This window comes from Ranitomeya variabilis, chromosome 4 (genome assembly GCF_051348905.1).
Source record: "Ranitomeya variabilis isolate aRanVar5 chromosome 4, aRanVar5.hap1, whole genome shotgun sequence".
In the NCBI taxonomy this organism is placed as follows: Eukaryota; Metazoa; Chordata; class Amphibia; order Anura; family Dendrobatidae; genus Ranitomeya; species Ranitomeya variabilis.
In genome coordinates, this window is record NC_135235.1 from 202959534 (window position 1) to 202981010 (window position 21477).

General features: G+C 56.1%; 2 protein-coding genes across 3 annotated transcripts in view; one reads left to right on the forward strand and one right to left on the reverse strand.

Moving 5' to 3' along the window:
• Positions 1-194, reverse strand: part of TSKS (testis specific serine kinase substrate) — a 33119-nt gene extending 32925 nt beyond the window's left edge. The window contains exon 1 of the mRNA XM_077259672.1: positions 69-194. The gene's annotated coding sequence lies outside the window, so the exon portion shown is untranslated. The remainder of the gene's footprint in view (positions 1-68) is intronic.
• Positions 195-3181: 2987 nt separating this feature from the next.
• AP2A1 (adaptor related protein complex 2 subunit alpha 1) overlaps positions 3182-21477 on the forward strand; it is a 75876-nt gene continuing 57580 nt past the window's right edge. The window contains exon 1 of one of the 2 annotated variants that reach the window (XM_077259678.1): positions 3182-3533. In XM_077259678.1, the coding sequence (XP_077115793.1) occupies positions 3467-3533 (67 nt within the window). In that variant the 5' untranslated portion in view covers positions 3182-3466. The remainder of the gene's footprint in view (positions 3534-21477) is intronic. The other variant, XM_077259679.1, reaches the window with a different exon arrangement.

Here is a 21477-nt window from a genome sequence, read left to right on the forward strand (position 1 = left end):
ATGTATATTATGCAATATTTCTTATTACACAATATCGCTATTGCACATTATCGGTCTCATTTCCTCACCGTTTCCAAGATTTCTGCAGAAATTAAGAAATGTATTGTTTCCCCCACAGTTGAGTTTGTTTAAATGTCTCAGTCTGGACCACCCCTGTAACCCCCTTGACAGCTGTGCTGAATCTATCACTGGTTTCATTCCCATCCTCCCCAGGTCCTAGATTGAGTCTTTGCTGAGCTCACTGATTGGCTGCCGTCCTGAATGATGGCACAAACTCTCAGAGCCACTAAGTTCACTGATTGGCTGACGTGAGATCTGTGCTGCAAATAATAATGGACACAGGGAGCAGTGGCATAGACTCAGCGTTGGACCAGGGGAGGGTGAATAAAGGAAAGGTTTTTTTTCTTTTTTTTAAACAAACTGCAGCCGGGCTCAAATGTTTTCCCAAAACCAGAGAACTACTTCAACTTTATGATTGGGGGGAGTCTCAAATGTCCCCAAAATGGGGCTCTGAAACGCCCCATAAAAATATTCTGCAACATTCTAAATAGAAAAAAAAAGTTCCTACTTGTTTGGGGAAATTCTGCTGAATCACAGAAAAGTTTCCTAGGAACTCATAACTTCCCCGTCAGCAGATTCCAGCACACACATGAGCACGGCGGCCACTGCGGGGATGTGCTGTAGGATCCAGTGCACACAGGAGCACGGCGGCCACTGCGGGGATGTGCTATAGGATCCAGTGCACACAGGAGCACGGCGGCCACTGCGGGGATGTGCTGTATGATCCAGTGCACACAGGAGCATGGCAGCCACTGCGGGGATGTGCTGTAGGATCCAGTGCACACAGGAGCACGGCGGCCACTGCGGGGATGTGCTGTAGGATCCAGTGCACACAGGAGCATGGCAGCCACTGCGGGGATGTGCTGTAGGATCCAGTGCACACAGGAGCACGGCGGCCACTGCGGGGATGTGCTGTAGGATCCAGTGCACACAGGAGCACGGCGGCCACTGCGGGGATGTGCTGTAGGATCCACTGCACACAGGAGCACGGCGGCCACTGCGGGGATGTGCTGTAGGATCCCGTGCACACAGGAGCACAGCGGCCACTGCGGGGATGTGCTGTAGGATCCAGTGCACACAGGAGCACGGCGGCCACTGCGGGGATGTGCTGTAGGATCCACTGCACACAGGAGCACGGCGGCCACTGCGGGGATGTGCTGTAGGATCCCGTGCACACAGGAGCACGGCGGCCACTGCGGGGATGTGCTGTAGGATCCCGTGCACACAGGAGCACGGCGGCCACTGCGGGGATGTGCTATAGGATCCCGTGCACACAGGAGCACAGCGGCCACTGCGGGGATGTGCTGTAGGATCCAGTGCACACAGGAGCACGGCAGCCACTGCGGTGATGTGCTGTAGGATCCCATGCACACAGGAGCACGGCGGCCACTGCGGGGATGTGCTGTAGGATCCACTGCACACATGAGCACGGCGGCCACTGCGGGGATGTGCTGTAGGATCCAGTGCACACAGGAGCATGGCGACCACTGCGGGGATGTGCTGTATGATCCAGTGCACACAGGAGCATGGCAGCCACTGCGGGGATGTGCTGTAGGATCCCGTGCATACAGGAGCACAGCGGCCACTGCGGGGATGTGCTGTAGGATCCCGTGCACACAGGAGCACGGTGACCACTGCGGGATGTGCTGTAGGATCCAGTGCACAAATGAGCACGGCGGCCACTGCGGGGATGTGCTGTAGGATCCAGTGCACACAGGAGCACGGCGGCCACTGCGGGGATGTGCTGTAGGATCAAGTGCACACAGGAGCACGGCAGCCACTGTGGGGGTGTACTGTAGGATCCAGTGCACACAGGAGCATGGCGGCCACTGCGGGGATGTGCTGTAGGATCCAGTGCACACAGGAGCACAGCGGCCACTGCGGGGATGTGCTGTAGGATCCAGTGCACACAGGAGCTGCGGAAATGTGCTGTAGGATCCAGTGCACACAGGAGCATGGCAGCTGAGCTGTGTATAACCCCGCCCACACTCCTGATTCGAAGCTGTTGTGTTCACGCTCAGCAAGCTGCCGATCAGTGGTGGGGGCGTGGTTATACAGATTAGCTGGACTTGTGTGCACTTGAGACCTAGTCCAGTAGTGATAATCTCCTGCTGATAAAACACTGATTGTATTGAAACAACAGCACACAGCCTTGTAAGTGACACATCACTGGAATCAGGGTTCCTTACTCTATATTATGCTGTTCCCTTTAAGAGTATTACCTGGTTTAAAAGGGAGCTATAGTAGCTGCTAAATCCCTTTAACTATGTCACTGTCAGCAGAGCCTGCACCCACACCTGGTAAACCTGGGCAACATCCTCCATACATGGACGGGAGCTGAGCCCATGCAGTGCAGGTGGGGTGACCAATAAAAAAATGTAAATGTGCATATATATTAATAATCTAAAACTGAGGAGGGGTCCCTGTCGCCCAAGGGCCCATGTAAACCTTGCGCTCCCCAGACATGAGCAGGGTGTACGGTGCTCAAGTATTCAGCCAAAAAGGGGCGTGGCTGTAGCCTAGGCTACTGGACGCTTCCCAATTGTGGCCCCGCCCAGATGACTCTTCCCTGATTTTCATGCCTTTTAAAAAAGTGATTTGTGTACGTTTCAATACATGTATTTTTAGGTAAAAATTATTTTGTAATTGAGTTTCTATAAAAAAATAAAGTTACACCATTTGCCTTTTATAGCTCCCATGTTGCACTGCCCATATCTGGCTGCAGAAGAGTTAACAGAGGATCAATCAGTGAGCTCTGCGGTCTGATGGGTGATTTTATAACCTAAGATCACATCAAAAATGAACGCGCGGGATGAAAAGACCAGGAACAAGGCAAATGGTGCAATAGTTTAAAGGAAACCCAATTGTAAATATGATATTTAGCCACATATACAAGTATGCAAGTAAAAAAAACAAACCTAAAAATGGACAACCCCTTTAAGTAGAAAGGCGCATAACAAATAGGGCGTGGACTTCTAAAAGCCCCTCCCTCCCGGTGACATGTCCTCCTATAAGAGCTGGCCAGTCAGACTGAATCGACCAATAGGATTGGAGCATGAGGCCTGTACGCTAATGAGCTAAGTTACAAAAGTGACGTCATTTCCCACTGACACACCCTTCTTCCCCTCCCGCTGCTGTCTCGTTGACTGACATAATTTTTCTTCAATCAGCGATAAGCTCTGTCAGTCACCGTCCAATGGGAGGTGTTAGGGGGCGGGACGACCCCTGCGGCGGATTTCCTGCTGTTCCCTGCTTCTCCCTCAGCCTGTAGCTCTCCCATTCCCCCGCTGTAGTCTGGTAGTGAGCCGGGGCCGAGTACCGGAGCCGCTGTCACAGCCCGGAGCAGCCGCGGTCACCACTCCCGCCTTCATCAGCGCAGTCGCCCCCGCCTGGGTCTGCAGGAAACATGCCGGCCGTGTCTAAAGGGGACGGGATGCGGGGACTGGCCGTGTTCATCTCCGACATCAGGAACTGTAAGTGGGGCTCCGGGTGCAGGGAGAGTGGGGGCCTGACACCGGCCGCGGCCTGAGGGTGGCGGGGAGGGAGTGTCACTGCTGAGGGAGTATGAATGGGGGGGACGGCCCTGTGTGTGTGGGGGAGCCCGGCCCTGTATGTGTGGGGGAGCCCGGCCCCGTGTATATGGGGGAGCCCGGCCCCGTGTATATGGGGGAGCCCGGCCCCGTGCGTGTGGGGGAGCCCGGCCCCGTGCGTGTGGGGGAGCCCGGCCCCGTGTATATGGGGGAGCCCGGCCCCGTGTATATGGGGGAGCCCGGCCCCGTGTATATGGGGGAGCCCGGCCCCGTGTATGTGGGGGAGCCCGGCCCCGTGTATATGGGGGAGCCCGGCCCCGTGTATGTGGGGGAGCCCGGCCCCGTGTATATGGGGGAGCCCGGCCCCGTGTATATGGGGGAGCCCGGCCCCGTGTATATGGGGGAGCCCGGCCCCGTGTATATGGGGGAGCCCGGCCCCGTGTATATGGGGGAGCCCGGCCCCGTGTATATGGGGGAGCCCGGCCCCGTGTATATGGGGGAGCCCGGCCCCGTGTATATGTGGGGGAGCCCGGCCCCGTGTATATGGGGGAGCCCGGCCCCGTGTATATGGGGGAGCCCGGCCCCGTGTATATGGGGGAGCCCGGCCCCGTGTATATGGGGGAGCCCGGCCCCGTGTATATGGGGGAGCCCGGCCCCGTGTATATGGGGGAGCCCGGCCCCGTGTATATGGGGGAGCCCGGCCCCGTGTATATGGGGGAGCCCGGCCCCGTGTATATGGGGGAGCCCGGCCCCGTGTATATGGGGGAGCCCGGCCCCGTGTATATGGGGGAGCCCGGCCCCGTGTATATGGGGGAGCCCGGCCCCGTGTATATGGGGGAGCCCGGCCCCGTGTATATGGGGGAGCCCGGCCCCGTGTATATGGGGGAGCCCGGCCCCGTGTATATGGGGGAGCCCGGCCCCGTGTATATGGGGGAGCCCGGCCCCGTGTATATGGGGGAGCCCGGCCCCGTGTATATGGGGGAGCCCGGCCCCGTGTATATGGGGGAGCCCGGCCCCGTGTATATGGGGGAGCCCGGCCCCGTGTATATGGGGGAGCCCGGCCCCGTGTATATGGGGGAGCCCGGCCCCGTGTATATGGGGGAGCCCGGCCCCGTGTATATGGGGGAGCCCGGCCCCGTGTATATGGGGGAGCCCGGCCCCGTGTATATGGGGGAGCCCGGCCCCGTGTATATGGGGGAGCCCGGCCCCGTGTATATGGGGGAGCCCGGCCCCGTGTATATGGGGGAGCCCGGCCCCGTGTATATGGGGGAGCCCGGCCCCGTGTATATGGGGGAGCCCGGCCCCGTGTATATGGGGGAGCCCGGCCCCGTGTATATGGGGGAGCCCGGCCCCGTGTATATGGGGGAGCCCGGCCCCGTGTATATGGGGGAGCCCGGCCCCGTGTATATGGGGGAGCCCGGCCCCGTGTATATGGGGGAGCCCGGCCCCGTGTATATGGGGGAGCCCGGCCCCGTGTATATGGGGGAGCCCGGCCCCGTGTATATGGGGGAGCCCGGCCCCGTGTATATGGGGGAGCCCGGCCCCGTGTATATGGGGGAGCCCGGCCCCGTGTATATGGGGGAGCCCGGCCCCGTGTATATGGGGGAGCCCGGCCCCGTGTATATGGGGGAGCCCGGCCCCGTGTATATGGGGGAGCCCGGCCCCGTGTATATGGGGGAGCCCGGCCCCGTGTATATGGGGGAGCCCGGCCCCGTGTATATGGGGGAGCCCGGCCCCGTGTATATGGGGGAGCCCGGCCCCGTGTATATGGGGGAGCCCGGCCCCGTGTATATGGGGGAGCCCGGCCCCGTGTATATGGGGGAGCCCGGCCCCGTGTATATGGGGGAGCCCGGCCCCGTGTATATGGGGGAGCCCGGCCCCGTGTATATGGGGGAGCCCGGCCCCGTGTATATGGGGGAGCCCGGCCCCGTGTATATGGGGGAGCCCGGCCCCGTGTATATGGGGGAGCCCGGCCCCGTGTATATGGGGGAGCCCGGCCCCGTGTATATGGGGGAGCCCGGCCCCGTGTATATGGGGGAGCCCGGCCCCGTGTATATGGGGGAGCCCGGCCCCGTGTATATGGGGGAGCCCGGCCCCGTGTATATGGGGGAGCCCGGCCCCGTGTATATGGGGGAGCCCGGCCCCGTGTATATGGGGGAGCCCGGCCCCGTGTATATGGGGGAGCCCGGCCCCGTGTATATGGGGGAGCCCGGCCCCGTGTATATGGGGGAGCCCGGCCCCGTGTATATGGGGGAGCCCGGCCCCGTGTATATGGGGGAGCCCGGCCCCGTGTATATGGGGGAGCCCGGCCCCGTGTATATGGGGGAGCCCGGCCCCGTGTATATGGGGGAGCCCGGCCCCGTGTATATGGGGGAGCCCGGCCCCGTGTATATGGGGGAGCCCGGCCCCGTGCGTGTGTGTGTGTGGGGGGGGGGAGCCCGGCCCCGTGCGTGTGTGTGTGTGGGGGGGGGGAGCCCGGCCCCTGTGTGTGTGTGTGTGTGTGTGGGAGGGGAGCCCGGCCCCGTGTATATGGGGGAGCCCGGCCCCGTGCGTGTGTGTGTGTGGGGGGGGGGAGCCCGGCCCCTGTGTGTGTGTGTGTGTGTGTGTGGGAGGGGAGCCCGGCCCCTGTGTGTGTGTGTGTGTGTGTGTGGGAGGGGAGCCCGGCCCCTGTGTGTGTGTGTGTGTGTGTGTGTGGGAGGGGAGCCCGGCCCCTGTGTGTGTGTGTGTGGGAGGGGAGCCCGGCCCCTGTGTGTGTGTGTGTGGGGAGCCCGGCCCCTGTGTGTGTGTGTGGGGAGCCCGGCCCGTGTGTGTGTGTGTGTGGGGAGCCCGGCCCGTGTGTGTGTGTGTGTGTGGGGAGCCCGGCCCCTGTGTGTGTGTGTGTGTGTGGGGAGCCCGGCCCCTGTGTGTGTGTGTGTGGGGAGCCCGGCCCCTGTGTGTGTGTGTGTGGGGAGCCCGGCCCCTGTGTGTGTGTGTGTGGGGAGCCCGGCCCCTGTGTGTGTGTGTGTGTGTGTGTGGGGAGCCCGGCCCCTGTGTGTGTGTGTGTGTGTGGGGAGCCCGGCCCCTGTGTGTGTGTGTGTGTGTGTGTGTGTGTGTGTTGTGTGTGTGTGGGGAGCCCGGCCCCTGTGTGTGTGTGTGTGTGTGTGTGTGTGTGGAGCCCGGCCCGTGTGTGTGTGTGTGGGGGAGCCCGGCCCCTGTGTGTGTGTGTGTGTGTGTGTGGAGCCCGGCCCCTGTGTGTGTGTGTGTGTGGGGTGCCCGGCCCCTGTGTGTGTGTGTGTGGGGGGATTGGAGCCCGGCCCCAGTGTGCGTGCGTGTGCGTATGTGTGTGTGTGCGTGCGTGGGGGGGAGCCCGGCCCCTGTGTGTGTGTGGGGGGAGCCCGGTGTGTGTGCGTGCGTGTGTGCGTGTGTGTGTGCGTGCGTGGGGGGGAGCCCGGCCCCTGTGTGTGTGTGTGGGGAGCCCGGCCCCTGTGTGTGTGTGTGTGGGGAGCCCGGCCCCTGTGTGTGTGTGTGTGGGGAGCCCGGCCCCTGTGTGTGTGTGTGTGGGGAGCCCGGCCCCTGTGTGTGTGTGTGTGGGGAGCCCGGCCCCTGTGTGTGTGTGTGTGGGGAGCCCGGCCCCTGTGTGTGTGTGTGTGGGGAGCCCGGCCCCTGTGTGTGTGTGTGTGGGGAGCCCGGCCCCTGTGTGTGTGTGTGTGTGTGTGTGTGGGGAGCCCGGCCCCTGTGTGTGTGTGTGTGTGTGGAGCCCGGCCCGTGTGTGTGTGTGTGGGGGAGCCCGGCCCCTGTGTGTGTGTGTGTGTGTGTGTGTGTGTGTGTAGCCCAGCCCCTGTGTGTGTGTGTGTGTGGTGCCCGGCCCCTGTGTGTGTGTGTGTGTGTGTGGGGGGGGATTGGAGCCCGGTCCCTGTGTGTGTGTGTGTGTGTGTGAGCCCGGCCCCTGTGTGTGTGTGTGTGTGTGTGTGGGGGGGGGGGGGGGGGGGGGAGGGGAGCCCGATCCCTGTGTGTGTGGGTGGGGAGGGGGGCCCGGCCCGTGTGTGTGGGGGGGGAGCCCGGCCCCTGTGTGTGTGTATGTGTGTGTGTGTGGGGGGGGGGGGGAGCCCGGCCCCTGTGTGTGTGTGTGGGGGGGAGCCCGGGCCCTGTGTGTGTGTGTGTGTGGGGGGAGCCCGGCCCCTGTGTGGGGGGAGCCCGGCCCCTGTGTGGGGGGGGGGAGCCCGGCCCCTGTGTGTGGGGGGGGGGAGCCCGGCCCCTGTGTGGGGGGGGGGGAGCCCGGCCCCTGTGTGTGGGGGGGGGAGCCCGGCCCCTGTGTGGGGGGGGAGCCCGGCCCGTGTGTGTGTGTGTGTGTGTGTGTGTGTGTGTGGAGCCCGGCCCCTGTGTGGGGGGGGGGGAGGGGAGGGGAGCCCGGCCCCTGTGCGTGCGTGCGTGTGTGTGTGGAACCCGGCCCCCCTGTGTGTGTGTGTGTGTGTGTGTGTGTGTGTGTGTGTGTGTGTGTGTGTGCGTGTGTGTGGGTGGGGGGGGAGCCCGGCCCCTGTGTGTGTGTGTGTGGGGGGAGCCCGGCCTCTGTGTGGGGGGGGGGGAGCCCGGCCCCTGTGTGTGTGTGTGTGGGGGGGGGGGGGAGGGGAGCCCGGCCCGTGTGTGTGTGTGTGTGTGTGTGTGTGTGGAGCCCGGCCCCTGTGTGTGTGTGTGGGGGGAGCCCGGCCCCTGTGTGGGGGGCGGGGAGCCCGGCCCCTGTGTGTGTGGGGGGGGGGGAGGGGAGGGGAGCCCGGTGTGTGTGTGTGTGTGTGTGGGGGGGGGGGGGGGGGGGGAATTGGAGCCCGGCCCCTGTGTGTGTGTGTGTGTGTGGGGGGGGGGGGGGGGGAGGGGGGCCCGGCCCGTGTGTGTGTGTGTGTGGGGGGGGGGAGGGGGGCCCGGCCCGTGTGTGTGTGGGGGGGGGAGCCCGGCCCCTGTGTGTGTGTGTGTGTGTGTGTGTGGGGGGGGGGGGGGGGGGGAGCCCGGCCCCTGTGTGTGTGTGTGAGGGGGGGGGAGGGGAGCCCGGCCCCTGTGTGTGTGTGTGTGTGTGTGTGTGTGTGGGAGGGGAGCCCGGCCCCTGTGTGTGTGTGTGGGGGGGGGGGGGGGGGGAGGAGGGGAGCCCGGCCCCTGTGTGTGTGTGTGGGGGGGGAGGGGAGCCCGGCCCCTGTGTGTGTGGGGGGGGGGGGGAGGGGAGCCCGGCCCCTGTGTGTGTGTGTGAGGGGGGGGGAGGGGAGCCCGGCCCCTGTGTGTGTGTGTGTGTGTGTGGGGAGGGGAGCCCGGCCCCTGTGTGTGTGTGTGGGGGGGGGGGGGGGGAGGAGGGGAGCCCGGCCCCTGTGTGTGTGTGTGGGGGGGGAGGGGAGCCCGGCCCCTGTGTGTGTGTGTGGGGGGGGAGGGGAGCCCGGCCCCTGTGTGTGTGTGTGGGGGGGGAGGGGAGCCCGGCCCCTGTGTGTGTGGGGGGAGGGGAGCCCGATCCCTGTGTGTGTGGGGGGGGGAGGGGAGCCCGGCCCCTGTGTGTGTGTGTGTGTGTGTGTGGGGGGGAGCCCGGCCCCTGTGTGTGTGGGGGGGAGGGGAGCCCGGCCCCTGTGTGTGTGTGTGTGTGTGGGGGGGGGGGGGGGATTGGAGCCCGGCCCCTGTGTGTGTGTGTGTGGGGGGGGGGGGGGGGATTGGAGCCCGGCCCCTGTGTGTGTGTGTGGGGAGGGGAGCCTGGCCCCTGTGTGTGTGTGTGGGGGGGGGGGGGATTGGAGCCCGGCCCCTGTGTGTGTGTGTGTGTGTGTGTGGGGGGGGGGGGATTGGAGCCCGGCCCCTGTGTGTGTGTGTGGGGGGGGGGGGATTGGAGCCCGGCCCCTGTGTGTGTGTGTGGGGAGGGGAGCCTGGCCCCTGTGTGTGTGTGGGGGGGGGAGCCCGGCCCCTGTGTGTGTGTGAGGGGGGGGGAGGGGAGCCCGGCCCCTGTGTGTGTGTGTGTGTGTGTGTGGGGGGGGGGGGGGAGCCCGGCCCCGTGTTGTGTGTGTGTGTGTGTGTGTGTGTGTGGGGGGATTGGAGCCCGGCCCGTGTGTGTGTGGGGGGGGGATTGGAGCCCGGCCCCTGTGTGTGTGGGTGTGGGGGGGGGGGGGGGAGCCCGGCCCCTGTGTGTGTGTGTGTGTGGGGGGGGGGGTGGAGCCCGGCCCCTGTGTGTGTGGGGGGGGAGGGGAGCCCGGCCCCTGTGTGTGTGTGTGTGTGGGGGGGGGGGGGGGAGGGGAGCCCGGCCCCTGTGTGTGTGGGGGGGGGGAGCCCGGCCCCTGTGTGTGTGTGAGGGGGGGGGGAGGGGAGCCCGGCCCCTGTGTGTGTGTGGGGGGGGGGGGGGGAGGGGAGCCCGGCCCCTGTGTGTGGGGGGGGGGAGGGGAGCCTGGCCCCTGTGTGTGTGGGGGGGAGGGGAGCCCGGCCCCTGTGTGTGTGGGGGGGGGAGGGGAGCCCGATCCCTGTGTGTGTGTGTGGGGGGGGGGGGGGAGGGGGGCCCGGCCCGTGTGTGTGTGTGTGTGTGTGTGTGTGTGTGTGTGGTAGAAGGTAAATAACTTGGCACTCAACTTGTGTATAGTGATGATTTTAAGAAATGGATATTTATTACTTGGATAGCAGTCCAGTAAAACGTTTCGGTCAAATAATAAGACCTTCCTCAGTAAATTGCGTTACAAATATATAGCAAAACAATAATGAGTATATAAAGACAACAACAAAAGGTAATTAACAAAAGGTCAAAAAAAAAAAAAAAAAGAGAAATAAGGTAAATCTCACAATAATTATGTGATATGTGACGGATTGGAAGGCAGGAAAGATAGGGTAGGGATGGAGTAACATCTTTTTACATACCCGACTGCTTATATGATGTAGGATATCACTGGATGTAGACCAGGTCCTATGATATGGTTGCAAATGGACCTCTAAAGCAAAAAGGTTTCCCTATGATAACGAAAAAGAGCTATATGATAAAGTCTGTAGTATACAGGTAGGGGATAGTGGCAGTGTACTAACAGGGTAAACATAACGTGTACGTCTAGCATTCCAGGTTTATGGTAAGGATGATGGCTGAAATATAACATATAGACATGTTGGAGAAGCTGATAACAGAAAGGCAAACTTTCCTACATGGGAACTGTGGAGATTCTCACCTAATATAGCCGAACTTGGATGAGAAAATAGGTATATGCACCGTAGTATCAAAAGATAGGATGATTTCCAATGTGTTGACTGTAATAAAAGGTATATAAATGCTGTCACTATCAACGTGGAAGTAAATAGCTATATATAGATGAAGATAGTTTCTCACCATAAAACAATGTAATCCTCACCATGGAAGAGACTAAATCTCGTATATACTGGCAAAAAATTGCCGGTGTGATGGCGGGAAAGGCATACAACAGTGATATAATCATATGTGTAGTACTAAATGAATAAACGGGCCCCCAAGAAAAAATCTACCGAATGTGGCTCACCTATTGTTTAGGGCTCTTTGGGAGTCCTCATAGAGTAGGTATACTTGTAACTTCCGCTCCTGTAGTATAGCAGAATGTTAACCATAGTCCATGTAAGACAAGGGGAAGAAAGGTAAAACTTACCAGTGTAAGGTGGGTAGGTAGTGTACATCAACGCGGTGTCCGCCGCTGGTTGAGTGTAAAATAGCCCGTGGACCATGTTTAAATAGTGGCAGGGTGGGATCATATGAGCCGCCGAAATCGGAAGTGCGTCATGTGTCATGACGCGCACTGCCAGTATGTCAGGGTCCGCTCTGCTGCAATGGGACCTAGCAGCATGAGCGGTCACCTGATCGCCGCTTGTGGGGGATTATGGGGAATGTAGTGCGGTGATTCATTGTGACCGGAAGTGCGTCACTGAACCTGACGCGTACTTCCTGTTTGTAAGGTGCCGGTATTGTGGTCATGGTAACCGGCTGGAGAGAGCGGTCACATGATCACTATCTAGAATGGTATGTGGGGGCATGTAAAATAAAAATGTGTTAATACAGGGGGGATATAACCAACATATATGGTTAGATGTGACAGCGTGTTCCATAAATCTAGGGAAAGCAGGATGCAGTCGGGTAGGGAACAGAGGATGGGAGAGTCCAAGGGTAGGGAGGGAGCAGGAGGTGACTTGTGTGACGATTGTCAGTAAAGGCGACTGCAGAGAAAGACAGGTATATTAGTATACATCGTAGAGCATATGACCATAAATAACAGAATCATGAGAAGAAAGTTACAGAATCATTAGTAATAGTTGGATAACAATGATATTATCATAATGTCTAGATAATTCCTATTTCTAAGTAAAGGCTAAGGGATCATAATCCCTATTTAAGCCCCTTGGAGCAAGAGTCTGCAACTCATGAATCCAGTATGCCTCCCTCTTTTTCAGGAGGTGGACTCTATTGCCCCCCCCCCCCCCCCCCCCCGTCTAGGTACCGGGATATGTTCCAGGACCTGGAACCTCAATTGTGATATGGTATGTCCCTTAGAGATGAAGTGGCTCGGGAGTGGCAGTAGTAGATTCTGACAACGAATGGTCGATTTTTGCTTAGAGATACGGGACTTAATTGGCTGAGTTGTCTCTCCAATATACAAAAGACCGCATGGACATTTAGTAGCATAAATTACAAAGGATGAGTCACAGGTCGAATAGCATTTTATCTTATACCTCTTGCCAGAGTGAGGATGATAGAAATAGTCCCCCCGGATAACATTATTGCACTGATTACAGTGTAGGCACGGGAATGTGCCGTTTTTAGGTTGATTGAGAAAGCGTTGTGTGTTATCCCTATTTACCCCAAAATCTGCTTTGACTAAAGAGTCCCGGATATTGGAGGGGCGTTTATAACACGGTAGGAAGTGCTCCTGGAATTCGGGAATACACGGATGAGCAGTGCGTAATATGTTCCAGTGTCGTCTGATGGTATGATGTAAAATGTGTACATACGGGTGATACACATGAACGAATGGAACTCTTTTGTTGGACAATGGACGCACTGTTGTAGAGGGGTTAATGGCCTCGGTCAGTAGATTGGGGGGGTAACCCCATTCTCTGAATTTGGAGTACATTTCATCCGTCCTAGTTTTAAGGAGACTGGGTTCAGGGACTATCCTCTGTATCCTTTTAAATTGGGATCGGGGGATGGACTTTTTTGTGGCAATGGGGTGTAAGCTTTGAAAATGCAGGAGACTGTTCCTGTCAGTCGGTTTCGTGTAGAGGTCGGTCTTGAGAATCCCTAGTTCATCTTTCATGACCAAGGTATCAAGAAAGCTGACTTCTTGTGTGCTGCTGGTTATGGTGAAAGTAAGTCCTGGCCAGGCCGTATTCAGGGTATTAAAGAAAAGGTCCAGGGTTTGTGGTGTGCCAGTCCATAGACAAAAAACGTCATCTATGTAGCGTTTCCAGAAGGGGCAATAGGCCTGGAATAGAGGATCGGGGTACACAATTTCCTCTTCGAATAGGGCCATGTAGCTGTTTGCATACGGCGGGAGCCCGGGCCTGTGTATATGGGGGAGCCCGGGCCTGTGTATATGGGGGAGCCCGGGCCTGTGTATATGGGGGAGCCCGGGCCTATGTATATGGGGGAGCCCGGGCCTGTGTATATGGGGGAGCCCGGCCCCGTGTGTGTGTGGAGCCCGGCTCCCCGTGTGTGGCGCTGTGTGTGTGTGTGGCGCTGTGTGTGTGTGTGGCGCTGTGTGTGTGTGTGGCGCTGTGTGTGTGTGTGTGTGTGTGGCGCTGTGTGTGTGTGTGTGTGGCGCTGTGTGTGTGTGTGTGTGGCGCTGTGTGTGTGTGTGTGTGGCGCTGTGTGTGTGTGTGTGGCGCTGTGTGTGTGTGTGTGTGGCGCTGTGTGTGTGTGTGTGTGTGTGTGTGTGTGTGTGTGTGTGTGTGTGGCGCTGTGTGTGGCGCTGTGTGTGTGTGTGGCGCTGTGTGTGTGTGTGGCGCTGTGTGTGTGTGTGGCGCTGTGTGTGTGTGTGGCGCTGTGTGTGTGTGTGGCGCTGTGTGTGTGTGTGGCGCTGTGTGTGTGTGTGGCGCTGTGTGTGTGTGTGGCGCTGTGTGTGTGTGGCGCTGTGTGTGTGTGGCGCTGTGTGTGTGTGTGGCGCTGTGTGTGTGTGTGGCGCTGTGTGTGTGTGTGGCGCTGTGTGTGTGTGTGGCGCTGTGTGTGTGTGTGGCGCTGTGTGTGTGTGTGGCGCTGTGTGTGTGTGTGGCGCTGTGTGTGTGTGTGTGGCGCTGTGTGTGTGTGTGTGGCGCTGTGTGTGTGTGTGGCGCTGTGTGTGTGTGTGGCGCTGTGTGTGTGTGTGGCGCTGTGTGTGTGTGTGGCGCTGTGTGTGTGTGTGGCGCTGTGTGTGTGGCGCTGTGTGTGTGTGTGGCGCTGTGTGTGTGTGTGGCGCTGTGTGTGTGTGGCGCTGTGTGTGTGTGTGTGGCGCTGTGTGTGTGTGGCGCTGTGTGTGTGTGTGGCGCTGTGTGTGTGTGTGGCGCTGTGTGTGTGTGTGTGGCGCTGTGTGTGTGTGTGTGGCGCTGTGTGTGTGTGTGTGGCGCTGTGTGTGTGTGTGTGGCGCTGTGTGTGTGTGTGTGGCGCTGTGTGTGTGTGTGGCGCTGTGTGTGTGTGGCGCTGTGTGTGTGTGTGGCGCTGTGTGTGTGTGTGGCGCTGTGTGTGTGTGTGGCGCTGTGTGTGTGTGTGGCGCTGTGTGTGTGTGTGGCGCTGTGTGTGTGTGTGGCGCTGTGTGTGTGTGTGGCGCTGTGTGTGTGTGTGGCGCTGTGTGTGTGTGTGGCGCTGTGTGTGTGTGTGGCGCTGTGTGTGTGTGGCGCTGTGTGTGTGTGTGGCGCTGTGTGTGTGTGTGGCGCTGTGTGTGTGTGTGGCGCTGTGTGTGTGTGTGGCGCTGTGTGTGTGTGTGGCGCTGTGTGTGTGTGTGGCGCTGTGTGTGTGTGTGGCGCTGTGTGTGTGTGTGGCGCTGTGTGTGTGTGTGGCGCTGTGTGTGTGTGTGGCGCTGTGTGTGTGTGTGGCGCTGTGTGTGTGTGTGGCGCTGTGTGTGTGTGGCGCTGTGTGTGTGTGTGTGTGGCGCTGTGTGTGTGTGTGTGTGGCGCTGTGTGTGTGTGTGGCGCTGTGTGTGTGTGTGGCGCTGTGTGTGTGTGTGTGGCGCTGTGTGTGTGTGTGTGTGGCGCTGTGTGTGTGTGTGGCGCTGTGTGTGTGTGTGGCGCTGTGTGTGTGTGTGGCGCTGTGTGTGTGTGTGGCGCTGTGTGTGTGTGTGGCGCTGTGTGCGTGTGTGGCGCTGTGTGTGGCGCTGTGTGCGTGTGTGGCGCTGTGTGCGTGTGTGGCGCTGTGTGCGTGTGTGGCGCTGTGTGCGTGTGTGGCGCTGTGTGCGTGTGTGGCGCTGTGTGCGTGTGTGGCGCTGTGTGCGTGTGTGGCGCTGTGTGCGTGTGTGGCGCTGTGTGCGTGTGTGGCGCTGTGTGCGTGTGTGGCGCTGTGTGTGTGTGTGTGTGTGTGTGTGTGTGTGTGTGTGTGTGGCTGTGGAGCCCGGCCCCGTGTGTGTAGGGGGAGTGGATGAGGACGTGTAATAATGTAACATGTACCTGTAGGCTGCTGGTGAATAGTGTGTTAGGACCTCTCCCCGGCTCTGTCTGTACATTACATGGCTCCACCGTACTCGTGCACACCTGACAGTTCTCTGGGGGGGATGGAGTGAGCCGCTGCCATACACCCCTGATGGGGGATATCTTCCATGAGAATGCTGGGTTGCACATGGGGACCCCTATCTACTTGTTAGATGTTTGTGCACAATCCATGGGTTCAGATTTTGTTCCTAATGTATACAGACTTTTTTTTGTTTCAATCTGTTTTTATTAGTTTTCAAGACAATAAAACTTGGCTTGGAATCAAGAGACTCCTGCACAGGGGGAATAGCAGTAATAAACTGGAACATAAGTAGTTATAAAAAGAGACCAATTAAAGGGTTATTATTACATTATTTTTCATAAAGCGTTGTCCATACATACATACTTGTGCTAATATACAGACTAGGTCTAATGTAATGTTTCTTGTACCTTTGTGCATTTTTTTCATCTCCATCTGCCCTTTGGTGCACATAACTGAAGCTAATTTCCCAACAACACTCACTTCTCAGTGCTGCAGACCCCTTCTTCCGCTTCTGTATGCCCCTGACTAGGCTCGCCTCTGAGTTATCATCAAGGTAATCTAAGTGTAGAGTTCCCCTTATGAGCTCAACTCATACATTTCCCCCCCACAACGGAGGAGCTTGTAATAAGTAGACAGTGCCGAGTGGCGTTATGTTAATTTTCTGCAGCAGAAGAAAGATCAGTGATGTGAAAGTGCAAAATGCTGCTCTATTGATGCATATGGCAAAAGATAATCCTCTGTCTTGTGCTTCATTAGGGCGGCGTTTGCAGTTTCACAAAATGAACCAGTCAGCAGCACCTGGCAACAAGCACAGCTTTTGCACTGCTGTTGTGGAAGAATGCAGGAGAGTTGAGCTCTGCTAGAAACTAGCTAACAATGATGTGAAAACGTACAGGCAGCTGTACCGATGTAGATGGCAGAAGATAAAATCTATCAACTCGCCTACGAGTGTATAGGTGATACTTTTTGATTAGAAAAGAAATTTCTGTGACTGTCGCCTTCAAGTTGACGGATTATGCAGAAATCCATATTCTTGACTCGAGCGCTCCAATAAACAGAACCGATTTTTGTCTCCTTCAAGGACGCTGGATGACTTGTCATCAGATTTCACATCCTAAAAACTGTTTGAGGAAAAATGAAATTGTGGTGCTTATTTATTTATTTATTTATTTTTTACATGTTTTTAGCTGACATATTTAAATTTTTTGGTGAAGTCTATGTGGAAATTGGCCAAAAAATCCTCATGATGTGCAGCGATGGAAATAATGGGACATCTGCCCTTTTACTCTCATGCACGCTTTCGTTTTTTTAAATAATCAGAATGTTAATTTTTTTTCAGTCTTTAACCCATTCTGTTACCCATATTCTGTCAGTTACCTGGATACCTGGACACATGGCTGTTGCACTTCATTAGGACTCTGCAGGGTACAGGGTGGGGCGAGTTTTTGTATTTCCTGCCATTGTGTCTGTCCCTTAAATTGCTTTTTCTTTTTTTTTTTTTCCTCGTTTCCCCTTTTTTTTTTTTTTCATCTCGGAGTATGTCAAAGTTGCAGCATTTAATATTTACAAAGGGAAGAAGGTGCAGGAAATTAATGCTCACAAAAATTAATTTGCTTCAATTCTTTGACAAGTTCGCTCCCGGTCAATGCAGAGTCTTTCTCCTAGATATTTTCCACTTTCAGGCCCATGAATTCTGGAGGCTTTGAGCGGCACATACTCTTCCACATATCTGCTGCGTGTGAACGTGCGCTAAATCCGTCACCAGATATTCGTGTAAGGGCTCATTGCACATCAGTTTCCCCAGATTTCACTTGTATCTATGCCGTTCTGTAGAGCTGTTCACATGTCAGATCATTTTTCTCGGGAAGTGCAAAATCACAGATATGTCTGATACTTATCTGAGTGTGGATCAAAATCAGCAATGCCAGTCTACGTGTTCTGGGGAAAAACAAAACCGGACCACACTAGGAAGCCATGTGTGTTCTGTCTGGTTTTTACTGATGGATAGATACAAGGGGGAGAAACTTAAGTTTGTTTTCACTGATAAGGAAGAAAAAGAAAGCTCCCAGGTCCCCCGCTCCCAGGTCCCCCGCTCCCAGGTCCCCCCTCCCAGGTGTCCGTACACGGCTCCCATCGTTCTGTCCTTTTCTTCCTAATTACCCAATATCCACAAATAAGTGATGAGGATACAGGACTTCAATATCAGACTACAAAATCTCCAAAACCAACTGTTAAAAATTATATATAGATATATAATTGTCTAAGGGGTACTTCCGTCTGTCCTTCTGTCTGTAACGGTTATTCGTTCGCTGATTGGTCTCGCCAGCTGCCTGTCATGGCTGCCGCGACCAATCAGCGACGTGCACAGTCCGGAAGAAAATGGCCGCTCCTTACTCCCCGCACTCACTGCCCGGCGCCCGCATACACCCCTCCGCTCACACAGGGTTAATGCCGGTGGTACGGACCGCGTTATGCCGCGGGTAACGCACTCCGTTACCGCTGCTATTAACCCTGTGTGACCAAGTTTTTTACTATTGACGCAGCCTATGCAGCGCCAATAGTAAAAACATCTAATGTTAAAAATAATTTAAAAAAATAAAAAATGATTATATACTCACCTACGACGCCTTTCCCGCTCCTCGCGATGCAACCGCCACGTTCCGTTGGCACGGATGGTCTGGCAGAAGGACCTGCCATGACGTCACGGTCATGTGACCGCGACGTCAACACAAGTCCTGCGCGGAAAGGACCTGCCGTGACGTCATGGTCATGTGACCGCTACACGGTCACGTGACCGCGACGTCGTCACACCCTGGGACCGGTAGCTGCCGCCTGCACCGCACACAGGCGACAGAGCTACAACGGAAGGTGAGTATATGTTTATTTTTTATTTTTTTTACCTGTGTCATACGTGGCTGGGCAATATACTACATGGCTGGGCAATATACTACATGGCTGGGCAATATACTACATGGCTGGGCAATATACTACATGGCTGGGCAATATACTACATGGCTGGGCAATATACTACATGGCTGGGCAATATACTACATGGCTGGGCAATATACTACATGGCTGGGCAATATACTACATGGCTGGGCAATATACTACATGGCTGGGCAATATACTACATGGCTGGGCAATATACTACATGGCTGGGCAATATACTACATGGCTGGGCAATATACTACGTGGCTCTGGGCAATATACTACATGGCTGGGCAATATACTATGTGGCTCTGTGCTGTATACTACGTCACTGGGCAATATACTACGTGGCTCTGGGCAATATACTACATGGCTGGGCAATATACTATGTGGCTCTGTGCTGTATACTACGTCACTGGGCAATATACTACATAGCTGGGCAATATACTACGTCACTGGGCAATATACTATGTGGCTCTGTGCTGTATACTACGTGGCTGGGCAATACACTATGTGGCTGGGCAATACACTATGTGGCTGGGCAATACACTATGTGGCTGGGCAATACACTACGTGGCTGGGCAATACACTACGTGGCTGGGCAATACACTACGTGGCTGGGCAATACACTACGTGGCTGGGCAATACACTACGTGGCTGGGCAATACACTACGTGGCTGGGCAATACACTACGTGGCTGGGCAATACACTACGTGGCTGGGCAATACACTACGTGGCTGGGCAATACACTACGTGGCTGGGCAATACACTACGTGGCTGGGCAATACACTACGTGGCTGGGCAATACACTACGTGGCTGGGCAATACACTACGTGGCTGGGCAATACACTACGTGGCTGGGCAATACACTACGTGGCTGGGCAATACACTACGTGGCTGGGCAATACACTACGTGGCTCTGTGCTGTATACTACGTCACTGGGCAATATACTACGTCACTGGGCAATATACTATGTGGCTCTGTGCTGTATACTACGTGGCTGGGCAATACACTATGTGGCTGGGCAATACACTATGTGGCTGGGCAATACACTATGTGGCTGGGCAATACACTATGTGGCTGGGCAATACACTATGTGGCTGGGCAATACACTATGTGGCTGGGCAATACACTATGTGGCTGGGCAATACACTATGTGGCTGGGCAATACACTATGTGGCTGGGCAATACACTATGTGGCTGGGCAATACACTATGTGGCTGGGCAATACACTATGTGGCTGGGCAATACACTATGTGGCTGGGCAATACACTATGTGGCTGGGCAATACACTATGTGGCTGGGCAATACACTATGTGGCTGGGCAATACACTATGTGGCTGGGCAATACACTATGTGGCTGGGCAATACACTATGTGGCTGGGCAATACACTATGTGGCTGGGCAATACACTATGTGGCTGGGCAATACACTATGTGGCTGGGCAATACACTATGTGGCTGGGCAATACACTATGTGGCTGGGCAATACACTATGTGGCTGGGCAATACACTATGTGGCTGGGCAATACACTATGTGGCTGGGCAATACACTATGTGGCTGGGCAATACACTATGTGGCTGGGCAATACACTATGTGGCTGGGCAATACACTATGTGGCTGGGCAATACACTATGTGGCTGGGCAATACACTATGTGGCTGGGCAATACACTATGTGGCTGGGCAATACACTATGTGGCTGGGCAATACACTATGTGGCTGGGCAATACACTATGTGGCTGGGCAATACACTATGTGGCTGGGCAATACACTATGTGGCTGGGCAATACACTATGTGGCTGGGCAATACACTACGTGGCTGGGCAATACACTACGTGGCTGGGCAATACACTACGTGGCTGGGCAATACACTACGTGGCTGGGCAATACACTACGTGGCTGGGCAATACACTACGTGGCTGGGCAATACACTACGTGGCTGGGTAATATACTACGTGGCTGGGCATACTACTACTACGTGGGCATACATATTCTAGATCTAGAATACCCGATGCTTTAGAATCGGGCAACCATCTAGTATAGATTTGTCTAAGGTCCACTTCCGTCTGTTTGTAACGGAAATCCCGCATCGCTGGCTGATTGCGGCCGGCCGCGACCAATCAGCGATATTGGGGCGGAATTGAAACACCGCTTCACTTTTTACTATTGATGCTGCCTTTGCAGCATCAATAGTAAAAAGATATGTTAAAAATAATAAAACAAAAAAAAAATCATTATATTCTCACCTTCCTGCGCCTTTCCCGCTCCTCGTGATGCTCTGGTCCCAAGAATGCATTGTGGCAATGACCGGAGATGATGTAGCGGTCTCGCGAGACCGCTACATCATCACGGGTTATTCACGCAAGGCATTACTGGGAATGGAGCGTCGCGAGGAGCATCGCTAAAGGCCTCGGCTGGATCCGGGGGCCGCCGGAAGGTGAGTATATAATTATTTTTTATTTTTATTCTTTTTTTAAGGGCCACACAGCCCCAAAGCATGATGGAACCTCCACCAAATTTTACTGTGGGTAGCAAGTGTTTTTCTTGGAATGCTGAGTTTTTTGGCCGCCATGCATAATGCCTTTTTGTATGACCAAACAACTCAGTCTTGGTTTCATCAGTCCACAGGACCTTCTTTCAAAAAGAAATTGGCTTTTCCAAATGTGCTTTTGCACACCTCAGCCGACTCTGTTTGTGGCGTGCTTGCAGAAACGGCTTCTTTCGCATCACTCTCCCATACAGCTTCTCCTTGTGCAAAGTGCGTTGTATAGTTGACCGATGCACAGTGACACCATCTGCAGCAAGTTGATGCTGCAGCTCTCTGGAGGTGGTCTGAGGATTGTCCTTGACTAATCTCACCATTCGTCTTCTCTGCCTTTTTGATGTTTTTCTTGGCCTGCCACTTCTGGCCTTAACAAGAACTGTACCTGTGTTCTTCCATTTCCTTACTATGTTCCTCACAGTGGAAATTGACAGGTTAAATCTCTGAGACAGCTTTTTGTATCCTTCCCCTGAACAACTATGTTGAATAATCTTTGTTTTCAGATCATTTGACAGTTGTTTTGAGGAGCCCATGATGCCACTCTTCAGAGGAGATTCAAACAGAACAACTTGCAAGTGGCCACTTTAAGTAGCTTTTCTCATGATTGCATACACCTGGCTATGAAATTCAAAGCTCAATAAGGTTACAAAACCAAAAAAAGTGCTTTAGTAAGTCAGTAAAATGTAGGTAGGAGTATTTAAAACAAAAAAATAAGGGTGCCCATACTTATGCGCCTGTCAAATTTTGTTTGAATGCAGATTGCACATTTTCTGTTAGTACAATAAACCTCAT